Here is a 14863-nt window from a genome sequence, read left to right as displayed (position 1 = left end):
CCGACAAAATGTTTTGCGAGATGTGAATGGTGCTTAGCTAAGAGCAAAGCCAGCGGTAGACCACTTTCAAAAAACTATTTCTGTCGGCTCGAGTTCGGACTGTATGTAGTCTATAGATGTATTACTATAGTAAAGCCTTTCAATGTTTTGTAGTGGATAATAGGTTTCTAAACTTAACTTTCTATAGATAAATGAAAAAGCTAGTCGCTTCGGTTTCTTACATTTTTGCCTTTAAATGGAATAACAATGACAATTTGCACAGTTTATACAATAGCAAATAGCATTCAATGTATTGCTCTGTATTACGTCTTTGTTGCTGTAGTTCGAACAATTTATTTTGAAGCTGTATAATGATTTAAAAATACTTTAAGTCGCAGAATTTTATTTCAATTACTTTTTGAAGAACTTTTTAGATTCATTGCCTCATGATGTGTCATTTCACGAGAGTTTATTGCAAGAGCGTGCACAGTTGCTTACAGAGTCAATAACTTTATAGTTAACTAGCTGATCCCGCAAACGTTGTTTTGCAAAAAAAAAATTGATATTTTAATTTACAAATAAAAAATAAGGGTTGATCGTAGAGGGGTGAAAATTTATGGTTGTATGTATTCTTGTATGCTGTATCATAAAAAAATAAAAACAAAAAATTTCGTTAAAGAAAATAAAAAAAATTTAGGTGTGAACAACCTTTATCACTTAGGGGAATTGAAAATAGATAGTAGCCGATTCTCAGACCTACTGAATACGCATATTAAATTTGGTAAAAATCAGTCAAGCCGTTTCAGAGGAGTTCAAGTTCGAACACCGTGACACGAGAATTTTATATATTAGATAAAAATAAACACGACCTTTGAAATCATTAAAATTGAGGCGTTTCACAACCTTCGACACTTACAATTATATTTTCAGTAGTAAGAATATCTAGTATAAGCCTCCCCCAGAGCCAACGCTTTTTCTAGTCCTCTGAATCAGTCGGAGTAATCTTTTTCCTGTATAGCTTCCAAAAGCTTCGTCAACTCGGTGTTTATCTACTTAGTTGTATCAACACGACGTCTCCGCATAAGTTTTTTTGAATTTGCTGAATAGTCAGAATTCGCAAGCAACAACGACGAATACGGTGATTGCAGAAAGATATGAGTCAATTTTTTGCAAAAAAAAACGTCGCGAAGAACCAATGCAGTTTGACATCGACCAATCGACACTTGAAGCATTTAAGACAAGAAACATCCTTCAAAATGGTTTGGATTTTTTTCTATTAATTCTAATTTGTATCGCTAGTGTTTTTTTTTACAATAATTTTTTTTCGCTTTTACTAAACGCAGCAGTTGGGAAAAGGTTGCCGCTATTTGATACGGATCTTTTCTTCTCCTGGCTGCGAGGCACGACAACGGTTTATAATTTTTACAATTTTCCTTATACAATTTTCTCTTATGGATAAATACAGCTAAAAATGGTTTGGGTTGAGCCAAATGTTCTTCGTTCAAACTTTTGACAGACAGACGCTAGTACGAAAAAAAAAATAACTGCCTTCCTAATGCCCGGAAGTTTTAAACAACAATTTCACCTTACTTTTTGATCACAGTAGTGTGCAAGCGTCTAGTCGAATAACATTCTTTACTAAAACTGATCACCAACTACATAGTGACTGATAAAATATCAAATTTAAACGTGTACGAGGTAGTATCATCAAGACACAAAAACAATTTTTAACCAGTCTCCTAAGAAAAATTCAGATCAGTTCAGACTACAAAGATTGATTGTTTATACGTTTAGCAATTCCTAGTTATTTCGTAAAGTTTTAACTTATTATCTTAGTTAAACATTTTTTTAAATATTTTAATTGCGTTACAAAAACTTTTCATATATAATGGTTACATATTCTCTCGTAATTTTTTTTACATTTTTATGGCGCTTTTTTTATGCGATTTCAATTTTTTACGTTGAAATTTGAAGCCAAACAAACGCCGTTTGAAATGATAGCAAAGTGTCGACAGCGCTGTGATCGCGGCGCGTGTTCTGGCGTCGATCGCCAAACATCCGCATCCCAGCTCCACTGACCGAGTGCCGGTTTATTTTGAACATTAGCGTTACATCGAACATTGTAAGCGAACCGGATCGCCGCTCGCCGCTCAGATATCTGCCTCTAATGAACGCGCAATTGATATTTAAATTCGGCTACTTGCGAGCCGCCGCAAACCGGTTCTATTCAAATCCAATCCACGATAACACTCGCTGACGTATCTGTTTGATTTACAACTGGAATGTTTTGTTACGTATTTTCTACCGCAAAACGACGAGTTTTTAATTATCTTATGAAACAAATTTTTTATGTTTCGTAAGTAGATTTTACTTTTTTAAACCCTAGGTACATATATAATATGGCTTGAAATTTACATTCAGCATTAAGTGACTATTCTAAATAACACTTAACTTATTATTCTATAACAAAAATGTGCAAAACTGAAACATGTGTTTATGTTTTGGTACAAGTTTTTTTTTAAAGTGCCGAGGCCCCTTTATTCATGTAACCCCGCGCTAACCCTTATCAAAATAGACATATTAGCCAGATAGTAGCGACCAAGTCTAAGTTTGGCCCTTCTAGAGTGCTAGAACTGCAAACTGCATTTTAAATGTGAGACCAAACAAGACTCACCTTCTGGAGGCCATCACGATCACCACATAGAGCGCCAGCATAAGCGATATGAAAGCTCGTTGGTCTCCCAACGCGGTAATACAGTAGAATATCGCAGACCGAACTAAGGCTTCCGAAAAAGCCGTCGAACTTTGGTATCCATAAAAGAAAATTTGGCTAAGCGCCATCCACATCCTGCTCACACGAATTCGCAGAAACAAAAGCGATTTGAGAAACAGAATATATCCATTAATAATCTCATCTTTCCGCGTAACAAATAGAATATCAGTTTCGGTTGCAGCAAGGGATCGAGGAAAGAAACATCGCGAGAGAATAACGAGGAGAATCGCCAGACTTTTCTAGAATTTAGCAGAAAAGTCCTAAGAAAAACCATCAGAAGGAATAGTTAAAGATAGTGAAAGATGCTGTTATTAAATTTCAATAAATAGTGATATAATTATTATATAGGATTTATAAAAGTCAAAATTTAAGATAACCAAACAAATTTTAGAGCAAGCTTAAAATAGAATAAAAATAAAAAACTAAATAAAACTGCCATAAGTATTTCATGACGGAAGCGAGGGAATTATGGAAGGAAATAAAGTACAAAAGAAATAGAAGAGTTTGTGATGGATAAATAAGGAAAGAGTGTGTGACATTGATAAGCATAAAAGATGTCAGTGAAAATAGAAATTTGTGAATAATTGATTTTGTCAGCAGTCACTGTGAACCATGACAGGGGGTGAACAGCAGGTCCTCAAAAGCGGGAGCGGGAGGGATCTCATCATTCAAGACATGCAGACAAGGCCAACTATGGACCCCATTACTAACATTCCTTGTTTTATTACTAATTTATTCAATAAATCTATTTATAAGAAGGAATCTATCGACCCATTTAACAATACGTGTAATCGTTAATAATGGTTGGTACAAAATAGTGCAATGAATGAAACGGCACGTCAATCGATCAGTGTAATGTTTATAGAAACGTGTACTTACGAAAGCAATTATCCGAACAAAAGCAAACATTAGCGTCGATTAAAACTCAAGTAAATATTCCACTGCCCGCCCTCGGTTGCTGAATGTAAACGTGTCGCTCGCAAGTCAAACAAGAACAGCAATGTAAACATAGGAACGGTGTCGACACGCAACAATACTAGTATGGAACCGTAGCATCGGCTATCAATTTTACTTCGATATATTTGCCGTGCTTGCGAAGCAATTCAATCCGCTTGTAATTATACCCGTCTACCTACGATGATATTGTCCTAAATATCTTAAATATCAATCTTGTTTCTCTTTCTATCTTTCTGGATTAAATCTTTATTGCGTTCTTGTTGACGTACAGAACTTACAACACCATCACCTGCTAGAAGAATCTGGTAGTGCGTTGTACCACTGTTGGAGACCGTGGAGGCAAGATCTTTTGTAAATAAGTCCCTGTCTTCGGGCAGGTATACTTTCTACATTTGCATAAGCTAACGTAGTAACAAATTAGGTATAGGGAGGAAAAAGTCTTTCCTAAAATAAATATTATTTCCTAAAATAATTACATAGTATTTAATTCAATTATTGTCCGTATAAACAAAATCGTCGTCAACAGCTGGACATAGGCTTCTTCCATATATTTCTAATAGGAAGGAACAAAAGTGACCTGCATCTGTCGTATTTCTACATTGAAAAGAGCTCTTACTAAACCTGATATGTGAATTGTCAGCCCTGAGCACTATACGAGTCAGGTATATACCTCTCTCTACAATGCGATAGACACGGCGTTGAATATTACCATCAGAAACATTTCAATAGTGTTACAAAATTATGACTTGTATTATTGTACAAAGCACGCCAGTCCGTCCATTACGTTAGTTAACATTTGACCAGAGGATCATTTTTAAAACGCTCTGCGATTGGAACCAAAGGTCGAACGCGTAGACCTCCTAGGTCGGCGACTGTTTCTAATGCGGTTTCAAAAAACATTAAACGAATAAATGTTAGAAATCATGAATCGTGTTGCTAGACTAAAAGATCACAAATATTCCTTAACCCTTAAATGCATAATGATGATAAACTGCAACATACTACTTAAACGTAAAATGAGTACTACACTTAAAAATAAATGCGTTGGGTTGTATGTCTGCAACATAAGTTTTTTTTAATAAATAAGTAAAAAAAAAGTTTTATTTAAATATATACATATTTCCCCTGCATTGTAGTGTACATTTGTATCTGCAAGATTTATATTTTTTTAAAGTATAAATGAAACTCATGCATTAAGGGTTAGAGATGAGCTTACAAAGAAGGCCATAGATACGATTGGAAACCCAATGGTCATGTTTAGAGAACGCCTATATAAAAACGTGCCCATCTAAAGGTACTCTTGCAAGTGATAGTTATAAATGTAGGGTTATCTTGGAAAATATAGTTTTATTTATTCATTTACCCTTCTTACAAGTCATATAAAGGCGAATTTAATAACTTATAAGCATTCTCTACCAAACAACTCAACCCAGTTTTAATATTAGTTATACGCGCGCTGCTATAAATATGAAAAGTTTGACGTATATTAGGTTGTATATTGAATGTACATTGAGTTTAAATTAGCAAATAAATGTGTACTTGCCAGTTTCTTATATAAAAACATCTCTAATAGGTGGATTCACAAATGGTAGCTATAAAAAGCTACTAAAATGTTCGTCGTCTGTATGGAAAATACGTTTAGTTTATACGGAAAGACAGAAACGAAATCCTTTTACAATATTTCCAAATGTTAACAATCCAACTATCGCAAGATTCATCAATGTGGTGAATACGACAAACGCCGCACAGATACCGGCTGCACAATCTGAGGATTGCAATTTTGAGCAGGTATGAGGAAGTGATCGCACGGAATGTAATTTTAAAAACTGCACATTGTTAGGGCGACGTTAAAATAGATTAAGAAACTTAGTAAACATTGCAAGATGCAAAAACGTGAGCAAAAAAATTTCGGAAAAATATAAACGTAAATGTAAAAAATAAGGCACGGATACAATTATCTGCGTAATACAGATCCTATTAACTAAAAAAAAAAATAATGCATGTGATTTTGTTATATTGTTTAATGTTGGAAAAAGAAATAGATGGGACATTGGTTATTAGAGGGCGTTAATATCGCATGCCATTCAAAGATTGTTGAGGCGCGTTTTATTGAGTTTGATCTAATAACTATTGAAAATTAATTCCCGCATAAAGTAGCCAAGATCTTAACCTTTTCTCGTTCCGTTAGATTGAATTTGTAAACAAATTTTATAGTTTTTACATTTATTTCTTTGAGTTTCGCACGAGGAGCTTTGCGCGGGTCAGCGGGCGCGCGAGTGTCACACGATGTCCGGGATGCAAAAGGACGAGTGTCCGAGGTAGCACTCGGCATACGTATTTTATTTTTAAACATATTTTCGTTCAAAACGTGTTCCACGTTTCAAATATAACAGGTGCTGCGATACTTATCACGACATCATAACAATTGTTAAAATTTCACATTTACAAATGTTATATATAGTTTCGTAATATTTATTACATATAGATAATACAACAATATAACGATGTTCGAAATTCATAAATAAATAGTTCATTTTAAAAAAACGATGCGAATATATATGTTAATATGAACAATACGCCCTTAATTCATAAGTTAAGGCACCTTTTTTTAGTATTTAACCTGAAAGCAAGTTGTAAATTATTAGACTTACGTTGAATTACATCTATCTCTGCCCAGATGGGTCTACAACCTTTTTTAATAGTCAATGCGCCAGACTTGAGAGGAACAAGCGAGACAACGGGAATATATACTTATATAAAAGTATATAAAATCACATTTAAAATAAACATTGAAATAACTTGGGGAGCGTAAACCTAATTGCAATGTCCAAAAGTTTCAATTTCATCTAAATATCTCTTTGATCAAACGTCTCAGTTGAAGTGAAATAAGGCCACGAGAAATACGTAAGCGCACAGTGAGCAATAAAACATTGGAAGCGGCTCAATATCTGTCCAAACGGGCAGAAATAGCAAAGTCTGAAACATCGATAAGCGAGGGATTCCGCCCGTCGCGGGATTACCGCCGGAGCCCCGGGGCGGACGCTGCGACACGCCCGACGCCTCCGGGATGAATTCCATGTCGGGATATTTCTTTGACATTCAATAAAACTCTGGCTTCTTTGGAAAGGAGATATGTTAAACAGCCTTTGTGTTAGCTTTATATTTGCTTGTTAAAGCGTATTCAAAATAATTAATTTGTAAATAACATAGACTACTTCAATGTACACGTGTTTATGTATAGCATACATGATAACCTTAACACGTTGAACGCCATGGTGGACACCATGTGTCCGACAGCATACTGTCCCCTGGGGCCACACCATTAAATCGATAATCGTTAAAAAATCGCCAAGATGTTTTTTTGCAAATATTGTCAGTAAAACCCTTAAAAATAATGGGCGACTTACGGAAACAGCGATTTACCCATTACTTTTCTGCAGGGCAGCGCGGGTCACATGCCTTAGTAAAAACAGTCGAAACACTGTCCGTTGGCTCCCTAGAGGCTTCTGAAGTGATCGAGGACATGCGGACACGTGGTGTCCGACGCGGCCTCTTGGACCTAACATGTTGGCAGTCACATGGTGTCAGTCGCAGCCCACTGAACTAAACATGGTTTTTAGTCTGGCGTTCAACGTGTTAACAAAATAAAACATTTTCAAAAATATTTGCCTTCTACTTCTACTAATACTAATCCATCATATTGCAAAGATTTTTTTAAAAAAGTAACACATCATAGATATTAATTACTCTATTACTGTATGTTTACTTTCCCTTGTTCTGTTTAAAGCTGTAACATGTCACTTTAAGAGGACTTAAGTTTTAAGACAAGTGTTCTTTAAATTGTATTCTTATGGCACACTTGATGCAAATAAAATGAATATTTTAATAAGTCATTTATTTATTGCTGCACACAAGCTACTTTAAATGCTTTCCGCCATAAAGTCTTCAATTCTCATCGTTCCAGATCGGCCTCTTAAATAACAAGTAATGAATTTTACCCGTCTACTGTCGCCGACACCTCAGGAGAAGTCTGTCCATCTAATTGCTCCACGGATAACGTAGTTGTTAAATAACTTTTATCGCTTCCGTAGGCATTAAATAACTGCGACATGTGGCAGTAATTTGTCATGTAATTCTGTTACAATAGATTGAACAATACCGTCACTATGGCGTATCGCTACGTACCTTGTGAGTCCTGGTCGATTATAAGCGTTAAATACGACAGATGAGAAAAGAATTCAATAATCATTCATTTATACATTTGTATCAGTCGTTAGATGTCCAATGCAAGCCAAAGGAAACGAACTGAAGTACAAATTATCTCAATTCATTTTAAAACGGCTGTTGTGAAGATTCCATATTGACACTTAATTATAAAGCTATCGTCTTTCAACAACATTTAGACTACCCCACTTTGAGTTACATACAACAATATTGTTTTTACAATGTGTCACCATCAGCATATTAACCTACAGACGCCCAAAGTAAACCAAAGACCTTCCATAATCATCGCCGTGATGACAGGTCCTACATTGCCCGCACTTCAGTTGCCGCGATTTAACTTCTTTGACTATGTTGTCGGCATAGACATAATGTAGACTAAGTTTTATAAAAAAAAAAAAACTTGTTTTCAGTTGGATGAGAATAATGTTGACAGCAACTCGAAATAGTTCGTGTTTATGTTGTGATACAAGCTACACCGTCCACCGGCTAGTGTTCGCTACCTGGGATCTTGTTACAGCAGGAGGTGTCGTGTAAAGATATTGGACTCACCGATAAAGGGCTTGCCGTCCAAGCGCTTCATCCAGTAGAAGCGCTGCCCGTGCGGCTTGTTCTCGCGGTCGTACTGCTCCCACTGCTGGCGAAGGAAGGTGTAGCACACGCAGCAGCAGCGCACCGCGCCCTCCTCCTCGCCGTCCGCGCGGTACCCGGCCGGCGGCGGGTGCGCGCCCAGGAACGGGAAGTACGGCTCCGAGCTCTGCGGACAGCGGCTGCGTTCACTCCTGCACCAACTTGCCGATCGATCCCAACAACGCTCACGTCTCAACAGGCATCACGTTGGAATATCAAACAAATGACGCGTAATTTAGGCTTATGGTAATAACACTCGCTAAGTTTATCAATCATTAATTAATAATTAAATTGTTTATAAATTAAAGATAAATCAATTTTAATTCATAGACACTTCGATATCATCATCATCACTGCTGGACATAGGCCTCCAAAGCCTCCAAAAATCGCCAAAATCATCGGCCTTGCTTTGTTCAAATCCAGTGACTTCAGGCTAACTTAATTATCTCGTCGATCCACTTGTGGAGGACCTAGCGACGCCGCGTCAACCGGCTTAAAGGCATTTAATATCAACTCTTAATAATTTAATGTAAAAAATTCATACATAACCACTACTACAAGAAAAGAAAATATAAATAATCACCATCAATAATGGTGCATATTTGTACCTTCTTTTATGACCTTTATACTGGTTGATTAGTTATATATGCAAAAACTTTAAGGTTAAGGCAACAAATGAGCTTTTTATTCATCCTTATAAAGTTTTTACGTCTAGAACCAATCACCCTATATAAACGGAAAATGCAGCGCAAAGAATCTTTAATACCTTTATCAAGCTTAGTATTTCAAACACTAAACAATCGGAGCTTTTACTTATAGGAAAATAACCTTTCATCCACTCCGTTGAATTTTATTTTGTATAGGAACTCGACTTTGCATATGTACATATATCAAAAACTGCACATAAACGCTGATTATGTCAGCCTAGGTGGTAACCCATTCGTAAACTCCTAGGCAATCGCGCAACTCTGTCGTACATTCCGACTAATCACAACTTCTACTCCCGAGCACGAATTCCATTTCAAACTTGTGCAGAACAACTTGAATTACAATCCATAAACGCAATATAGCTCTACATTTTGATTTTATCAATAATATTATGCAAATATACATGATGATTGAAAATATCAGTATAAAAAAAAATTGTTGACAATTACACTACACCCTTTAAAACTTTTACACCCATAATCAACCATCTGTATATACACAAATTCATATATTTTGTTTTGAAAACAAAGCTACTTTAATGAAAACTATCTACTACAATAGTGCTTTTTTGGATAAGCCAACGTTTCATTCTTTTTTTTTTTGATAAGACTAGCGGCTGCCTTAATGGCATTTGCTGATTCCGTGGGTATGTGGTGGTCAGGAGGCTGTGTGAAGCTAGAAGGCTCCCCGAAGAGCCTCCCGTTCGGGCCAGCAGTTTCATCTTCAAGTAAATATATATACAATATACATCCGTGTATCCGTAGCCCAGTTATAATTAACAAATTTATAATAGTACAAGCTGGACGGTAAAACGACAAAGACAAATACTTGAGATGAGCTCACAGCGGCTGTCTAACAAGGAACTATTTTAAATATTCAATTGTCAAGCACCAACATTCCATTACTAACTGCGCAGTTATGAAATATAACAATTTTTTATGTTTTTTAAAGTATTTTTTTTAACCTGGGGAGAAAGCGTTCAGACGTACGCTAGTAACCAGGGTCCCTTCGAGAGGACCTCGGGTTTGACTACCTCTCGTCAATAATACTCGTTTATAATTCCTACTCTAGGGCACCCGAGAGAGCGGAACCTCAAATCTTTTGCAATAACCTAACAAACATTAGTAGTACTTCGGAAAGTTTTAGTGCTGGGGAAGATGGCGGATAAAACTACAAGATCAACGAACCGGCTTAGATTTCAATGAGGCCGATTGGTTTTTCATACAGCTGTAAATTCGACTAAAGCTAAATGAAAAAAAAAATTCATTAAAAATTATGAAAGGAAATATTTGCTATAAAACGTACCAACAATAAATATCCTTATTTCTTACTAATCGGTACGACAGCGCTGTTAGTGGTCACGTGGTTAATTTGTTCCGTTTAAAGTAAAAACTAATCAATATCCCTTTATGCACATCACTACGGGGAAGTATAAATCGACAGATATTAGGGCATAAGGCCATTTTCAAATATTAATATAAGGTTGGATTTTAATATAGAAATGCATAGATAAAAACATTGATGCGTGGATACGATTTTGAATGAAGTCGTGTGACGCGCACTACCGTTGCCAGCTGTCAGCATTAGATTGATTGCCATTTAGCGTCTTTTATTCGTATGGCTAGTACTCCATTCTCTTAGTAAATGCACAAAACTTTTAAACTACGATGACCACAATATAACTGCCCATTTACGAAACTACACCAAAAAATAATGCCATTCAAATCATAGGTAATTCTGTTAACAAAACAGCCGTGACTCTCAACAAATAAAACTTACAAGGTATATAGAACGGTAAAAAAAAAACTAAACATGGCCACCGAAGGGTTGCCCACATACCACATTCATTATAGACAAAAAAAAAAGTTTCTTTTCATTACCTTGCAAACTTTTCATAGAAACTGTGTAGATTGCAGGTAAATTTATATTTTCCTAAATAAACGGTAACGTACTCCTAATCTAGCAGGTCTAGTTATTTATTGGTGAGCAACGAAAGACGTGTTTTACATGAAAAACATTGTAAAAATTGGTCGTGCTTTTTCAAGTTGTTAAAGACATGAAGATGCTCAGAGTCAGCGCGGGGGGGGGGGCGTGTGTGATCGCGCGGGTGGTGGGGTGGGAGGAGGGTGTTACCTGCGGGTCGGGCTTGACGCGCACGGAGTAGCAGTCGCCGGGGCCTGCGCCCCCGCACACGAAGCACACGCGCGGCTCGTCGGGCTCGCGCGCGGTCGCGGGCGCGGGCGACGCGGGCTTGCCGGCGCCCAGCGAGCTCTTTATGTACGCCTTCGCCTTCTCCATCGCCTGCACGCTGCAACGCCACAGTGCCGGGTTACACCACGCACGCAACCACTTACTATCTTACGATCTCAACCTTCTAACTGCCAAGCTGTTTTGGCCATGACTTCCCCAGGTGCCAAATGGAAATATCAAGTGTAGGCTTTCCTTATGTGAAAATTTGGGATCTTTACATTCTATGAATGAATATAACACATTATGTATATCATTATGTACTGAGACCGCCGGCGACCTTCATAGCACTTAAAGGCAACAGAGTACTCGGTGTGCCACGAGGTCGCCGGCGGGTCACGTTTTTGTAACACAGAAAACACGATAGGTTTTCAAAGCCAGCTTTGAAATATGAATAAATTGTGAATTCAATACAAAGAAAAGTTTCTATATACATATTCTAATGTAAATTTTATATAAAAAGTGAGGCCGCCCGCGGTTTCATTGGCACCAATGGTAACCGCTTCTAGAACATGTTGCAAATCGTATACCATCCCGTGATCCAGTTGCTAGGTGCCTAATGAAGCTAATAATTACCGGTGGGTCGGAAAAAAATAATATTCCTTAGATGTTCAGATGAAAAATTGTGAGGTAGCCGGCGGCCCTCACGGCACCTATTGTTGGGTATCGTGAGGTAGCCGGCGGTCCTCATGGCACTTAAAAGGTTAATACACTCATCTATTTGTTATTTGTCAAATATATTTCTTAAACCTCAAAGACTGGGCAAATTAAATCATTTCCAAGATGTATTATTGTCACAAGAAAAATATTTCATGTCATAAGTTTTTTGCATCAAATTTACGTTAGCACGCTCGGTGTTGCTTGTCAGAGTTCAGACTTAAATTAACCGCGTTAAAACTTATAAAAAGATATTATAAAACTTGAATTCGGAACCCGACAATGAGATTATCTCTACCGTGTTTGGTTCAAAATTGTAAATAGTACACTTTTGTAAATATTCCCTAAATATATGTAATATGTGGTGTATATAGATCACGACTGGCTTTACATTTTCCTCGATACCTAAGAAGATATTATGGCGGCGGTGATGACCATCTGTGCACGTATCAAATACATGCGTGAAATAAATTTATAATTCCTTTTATGTTATAGCCTAGTCCATCAGGAACGCGGCTGAACACCTCGATTCATTCGCGACCCCCCCCCCCCCCCGTCATATACCCCGGCTGTGGTTGAACAACCGCCACTTCACTTTACCAACTTAAACCTATGTCGACAACTTTGCATACATTTGCGGTGTCTGAAGGCGACGACATTAACGGAATCTGACAAAAACATCGCCGAGAAAGTAGGACATTCAAAGTTCACTGAGCATGTCCCATGTTAGAACGACCTAACACGACGGTTGATATTTGTGATTTTAGAAAATCTCATTAGCGAAACTGTACGCAGTCTGCACGATGCAATGACCGAGGGGCGGTGTCGTCGCACAAAGGTCGACGCGCATCAATCAGCGCTGGAAACAAATGAGCCATTACAGTTGTTGATGACATCCGCTGCGATGGCGTCATTAAATTACTAGTCTGCACGGAAGCGCACGCGCAACCCGACTTACGAGACTTGAACATTGCACGACGCCCACTTTAATTTATAAAATACATAAACATGATATTTTCTTTGACGGCTTTGAAAACATTTAAATCGATACGTAAGACGATAGACACGGCGACATAGCTACGATCGCGAAAAGTCACCGGATGCTGGGAGCGCAAGATCGGTCATAGTGGCGAACCTTGGATTAGCTGATGTGGTGATGAAATTAGTAAGTCATTACCCTTCATCACAATTTAATTTCTTTTTTACATCGAACATGTGAATTACTTCAAGACGGTTATAACAAACACAAAGTGTTTCCCTAGCATCTCGCTCATGTCATTTAGCGGTACAATCCTCATGGTTTATGGTCCCACTCTCTCGTCCAGGAATTTGAATATCAAACATATTTCAAACATTGTCCACTCATAAAACGACAGAAGTCTCTGAGATGGTCGAGCATTTAATCTGCGCATACGATGTAATGGCAATAATTAACATGAGTGCCGGTGTCAGGGGGTCAAGAGCTGCGGCGATAGTATTGCAGGGGTCAGATGGCGCGGCTCCGAGTTGCTCTGCAGTGACGCACGCGCAGCCAACGTCCTGTTGGCCGCGCGACCGACAACGCTTGCTGATTATACTTCAAACTCTGTTATATTAATGCCCACACGATGTCGGCAAAATGCCATAAAGGTTTTTTTTATGGCCTCCGCTTTTGGGGGCCTCTCGTACCCCCTATCTTTTGTGGGACAGGGACTTTTGGCAATTTATCAAATTTTTCACAGAATTTTTTATTATTTTCTTTCTCTTCTTTCATACTTCACATTGTCTTTCGATCTATTCATTCATTCCACAATTCTACTGTCTTATATTCTTTCATTCTACGATTCTACTTCTATCGTTATTACTTAGATTCTATAATTATTTTATATCACAGTATTATATATTATTTTGCTTTTATTTTGTCTATATTATCTGTTTATTTGCAATATTTACTTTTTATTTCTTTCTATAGCATTATTTATAATTTTTTTTACAGAGGGTTCCGTAAAGGTTTAAAACCTTTTCTTAATCACCACGTATAAAATGTTCACTCATAAAATTAAATATGTATTCTTTTCTATTGAAATGTGATGGGTCCTATAACTTCTTGCAGAAAAAAATCTGCAGAGACAGACAGAAAATAACAATAAATGTTTATATATAATGTGATCCGATTTCCGAAAAACGCCTTCTCTTCGTATATTAAGATTACATTATTTATTAGTTCTGTTACCGTTATTTATTAAACCTGTAGTTATTTATACATTATTTGACATCAAATGAACTCTACATGATGATATCTAAGGTTCTTTAAAACTTTTACATTAATTTCAAATAAGCCTGTGTAACTTCACGAACAGACATACGGAGTATTGTGTAATTAAAAACATAATAATAATATTTCCCTTGCATAGTTATGATAAGTTCAAAATTTTAAAAATAAACCCTCGTCTTCGCATCGTTTTCCTCATTGCGGTAGGGTCATTATCCCCTGTGGACACGGTGCAATCTTGATCTTAATTGTTCCGCGCCACCTGTACCCATCTTTGGTGTCGTGGAGCGCAACAAGATGGTTGATGTCAAAAGACGAACGGATCTGGTCTGACCAAGTAACAACTTTTGCATTTGACAGTTGTCTTCCTGTGTTTTGTATAAAGTAAGGCATGCGCATACTTAATTTAGTAAATCATTTACAAAAGCGATAACAACATA

At 37.3% G+C, this 14863-nt stretch overlaps 1 protein-coding gene across 1 annotated transcript in view; it reads right to left on the bottom strand.

The window, feature by feature from the left end:
* px (plexus) overlaps positions 1–14863 on the bottom strand; it is a 207535-nt gene that overhangs the window by 123716 nt on the left and 68956 nt on the right. The window contains exons 3-4 of the mRNA XM_068768780.1: positions 11402–11576; positions 8483–8687 (exon numbers count right to left, since the gene is read on the bottom strand). Of these exons, the coding sequence (XP_068624881.1) occupies positions 8483–8687; positions 11402–11576 (380 nt within the window). The remainder of the gene's footprint in view (positions 1–8482; positions 8688–11401; positions 11577–14863) is intronic.

This window comes from Battus philenor, unplaced genomic scaffold (genome assembly GCF_028537555.1).
Source record: "Battus philenor isolate CCGP_79_NKW_IND1 unplaced genomic scaffold, ilBatPhil1.0.hap1 SCAF_27, whole genome shotgun sequence".
NCBI classification, from domain to species: domain Eukaryota; kingdom Metazoa; phylum Arthropoda; class Insecta; order Lepidoptera; family Papilionidae; genus Battus; species Battus philenor.
This window is presented reverse-complemented; position numbering and strand designations above follow the sequence as displayed.